This window comes from Ipomoea nil, unplaced genomic scaffold (assembly GCF_001879475.1).
Source record: "Ipomoea nil cultivar Tokyo-kokei standard unplaced genomic scaffold, Asagao_1.1 scaffold2942, whole genome shotgun sequence".
Lineage (NCBI taxonomy): Eukaryota > Viridiplantae > Streptophyta > Magnoliopsida > Solanales > Convolvulaceae > Ipomoea > Ipomoea nil.
This window is the reverse complement of record NW_017619370.1, coordinates 1,007,643-1,011,397: the sequence shown is the minus strand read 5'-3', so window position 1 is coordinate 1,011,397 and position 3,755 is coordinate 1,007,643. Positions and strand designations below refer to the sequence as shown.

The window sequence follows — 3,755 nt, the reverse complement described above, 5'->3', positions numbered from 1 at the left end:
ATAAAGAAAGGAAAGCAACAATTCAAGGTCAAATTGGAAGCAAGAAGGTGTTCATGTAGATGCTGGGATCTAACTGGTATACCATGTCCTCATGCTTGTTGTGCCAATTTTGATAAAGGTAGGAACCCTGAAGACTTTATTGATGAGTGCTACTCCAAAGAAGTGTACAAAAGGATCTATAGCCACACTATTCAACCTTTGAATGGAGAACTTAGTTGGCCTAGAACAACATGTGAAGAAATCTTGTCCCCTGTACCTAAAACCATGACTGGTAGGCCAAAGAAGAAGAGGATTCGTGAGCCTAACGAACCCCCAGTTGGAAAGCTGTCACGGCAAGGTAGGATTATCACATGTTCATTATGTAAAGAGCAGGGCCATTCAAAGAAATATTGTCCAACTACAAGGGGTCCACCATCGGCTAATGCAGCTACAATATCAGCTTCTAGACCTTCTAATCAACAAAAAACGAAGAGGTGGTGGATTTGGTATTTAGACAAACCCACATACTGGAGCAGTACTAATTAATGTAAGTTATCTTCAAGTTAATATAAGCCATACTTTATATTATACTATGAGCATTATAATATAATACTGATTGGAATTTGGATTATGGTTTGCATTATGTAGCCCGGATAATCAGGACACCGTGTAATTTATCAAGGAAGAAAGAAGTCAAGTGGTGCAAATGGGGGAAGGCAATGAAGAAATAATCCAAGTTGAAGATCTGTTGGAGTTTTTTGGATGTTCTCCTTTTTTTGTTGAACACTTAATGACATTGTGAATGATTCTAAACTTTAGTAATTTGTGGCTGACTTGTACTGTGAAAGCCTCATTTTGTCACTGTTTTTTGCTTATTTTGTCAATGTTGAATATTGCCAGTGTTGTTATGACAACTTTGGAGATTAGTGAATGAGTACTAAGAATATTGGTCAATACCATGTTGTGAATTTTAGAGATTAGTGAATGACTTGTACTAAGAATGATGGTTTTGGCCTCTATATAATCCTGGAAATTATCAAGACAAATTAAATACTTCATCAATATATGATCTGAAACATAAAACAACGAAATTTGATTGAGCATATAAAAGAAAATATTTTTTCACTTTAACACAAAATAACTTGTTCCCATTACCACATTGAATTTTTTTCATACAACACTACTTCCAACAACATTTACCATCAACCTATACTAATTTTTCCACACTAACATAAACCAAAGATCTTACAAAATAGACAAATTTAGATTATTACTCTTTTTTTGCCCAAAGCATAGCAACATTGCTAATAAAACCACACCTATCACAACTATAGTAGTAAATATCTTGGACCAATTTTCCTTAACACCTTCAGTAGCACCACCACATGTTGACATCTTGACTCTCTCCCATTCTCTTTGGACAGATGACATATCATCTCTTAGTTGTTGAATAATACAACTCAAATCTCTTAATGCATTTACAGTTGACTCATAGTCAATGACCGGGATTTCTTGAACTTGAGCATTCATCATAATATCATCAATAAATACCAAAAATCCACAACCATGTTCCTGTTACATTAATCACATATAACACCGATTTAATTTCTAAAAATACCTCATATATATTAATTAACCCCATACCAAAATGATTTTTATATCAATAATTGTAATCTAACCTTCCATTGTTGACAACCAAAGAATTTTCGGCCACTATCACGAGCTATGCATAATGGAGATTTCAACCCACATTTGCAATACAAAGCAGGCTCATAATGCAAGTTGACATTACGCCTCGTGAAGTTGGGTGAAGATGGAGAAAATCTGGAATTTGATGAAGACATTGTTGAAGAATCACCCACGTCCTTCCCTAGTGCCGTATAGTACGATGGTTTGACGATATGAAATTTTTGCGTTGAACCTCGGTCCTTCCCTAGGGTTCAGAGTTGCGATGAAGTTGGATGGGGATGGAGAAAGATCGCAAACGTACTGTCTCTCTTTTGGTAAGTATTCTAGTGTTTTATAAACTATTTTATTAGGTTTAGTTTTTAATATATATATATATATATATATATATATATATTAAATAAAAAAAAATTCCACATGGAATCCAAGTTGGCAAATTACCGGTAACAAACTTGTAAAACTGGGAAATTGGCAAAATTGCATGTTGTTGGTTGATTCAGGGACTTAATTGCAGGCTTTTTGAGTTCAGTGGCCCAATTGTAATTTTGAGTGCACTTCAGTGGCCTATTTGACCCTTATTCCTAAAAGTTATAATATTAGCTTATTGTAAAAAAAATGTTTTGTAAATTAGCTGTATAATTTCTTTTATGAAAAAGATAATTGAAAATGTTGTTACGAATAGCTTTTTAAATTTTAGCCTTTTGGAGTTGCAAAACGCTAATTAACCAAATATGTATATTGAAATTTTAACAAAATCAAACAATTAGTAGTGGTCAAATAAGCCAAAATTGGCCTATAGGCCAATTTTTTACCAAACAGGGCCGATATGAATTTAAGGATTTAATACTCATTTTAACATGATTAAGTATCACTTATACATGTATGAGATTGTGACAAAATATGATGGGGTAAGTGAATTTAAATTATTTTTGTTTGTAACTTGAAAAGTAAGTTTGGAGAAAATTTGAAGGGTCCGTTTACTAACGTAAAAATTTTCTCTTTTTTTTTCTATTTTCTAATTTTTCAGTTTTCATTCTCTATTTCCCATTCTGTGTTTTATGTTTAGAAAACTTGTTTACTAATTTTTCAGTTTTCATTCTCTATTTTCCATTCTCTGTTTTCTGTTTAGAAAACTTGTTTAGTAACAGAAAACTGTTCTCTGTTCTCTGTTTTCTAATTTTTCAGTTTTCACTTAAAATTTAATTTAGATAATATTAATATTTTTTTAGCTAATATTTAAAATATGTTTTTTTAGATATATTCATTTGAATGACATGTATATGAATATATAACTTTTACTTTGAATTCTAATATATGTGAGATTTCAATATCCGATATCTAGACCGAACATATTATGATGTTAACATAATTAAAAATATTCGAACTAATAATCTATTGAGTTCAATCAAACTCTAAAATATTATATAGAGTTTAATTCTTAATTTTTATAATGTAAATAATGTGTAACTTTAAAGTGTAAGAAAATAAATTATGTTTAAATAAGCTAAGTAAGTAGAAAATATAGAAGATAATGATAAATAAAATAAGATGATATGAATGTAATCATAGTAATGTGGTTATAGTGACATATAACTAAATAGATGATATATCGATGATTCTGTTTTTCATTTCGAAAACAGTTTTTAAGTGTGTTCCAGTTTTTCAGAAATTTTCAGAAATTATTTTCAGTTTTCAAAATGGAAAACTGTGTTCGTAAACATATTTTCTGTTTTATATTTTCCAATTTCCGGAAATTTTCAGAAATTTTGAGTTAGTAAACGGCCCCAATTTGATTTCCAATTCTTTTCCCTACGGATGTAGAATGTGTTTCCTTGTTGTAAAAGCTAGTCTGAATCGGGATTATCTTAATTAGGAAATGGAGTTCGGTTTCTTTGTTAAGATTGGGCAAAAAATGTCAGCTTCAATATAATTCACAGCAAAACTTGCTGATGGGATAGAGATGCTTAACTTGGTGAAAAATTGAGAATATATGTTTCCTTTTTATATATTAGTAAGGTTATCCATTAATTTCAATATTATTTTAAATTTTAAATATGAATGTGATTAGTACAAGCACACTACGAATATCT

The 3,755-nt window shown here is 30.8% G+C and overlaps 1 protein-coding gene across 1 annotated transcript; it reads right to left on the bottom strand.

Annotated features, from left to right (window-relative positions):
• Positions 1 to 1,132: 1,132 nt before the first annotated feature.
• Positions 1,133 to 1,884, bottom strand: LOC109162472. Its single transcript, XM_019311171.1, has 2 exons — positions 1,659 to 1,884; positions 1,133 to 1,551 (listed from the first exon to the last, which is right to left on the bottom strand). Exons 1-2 carry the CDS (start codon positions 1,821 to 1,823, stop codon positions 1,225 to 1,227), a joined length of 492 nt encoding a protein of 163 aa, XP_019166716.1. The 5' UTR covers positions 1,824 to 1,884; the 3' UTR covers positions 1,133 to 1,224.
• Positions 1,885 to 3,755: the final 1,871 nt, after the last annotated feature.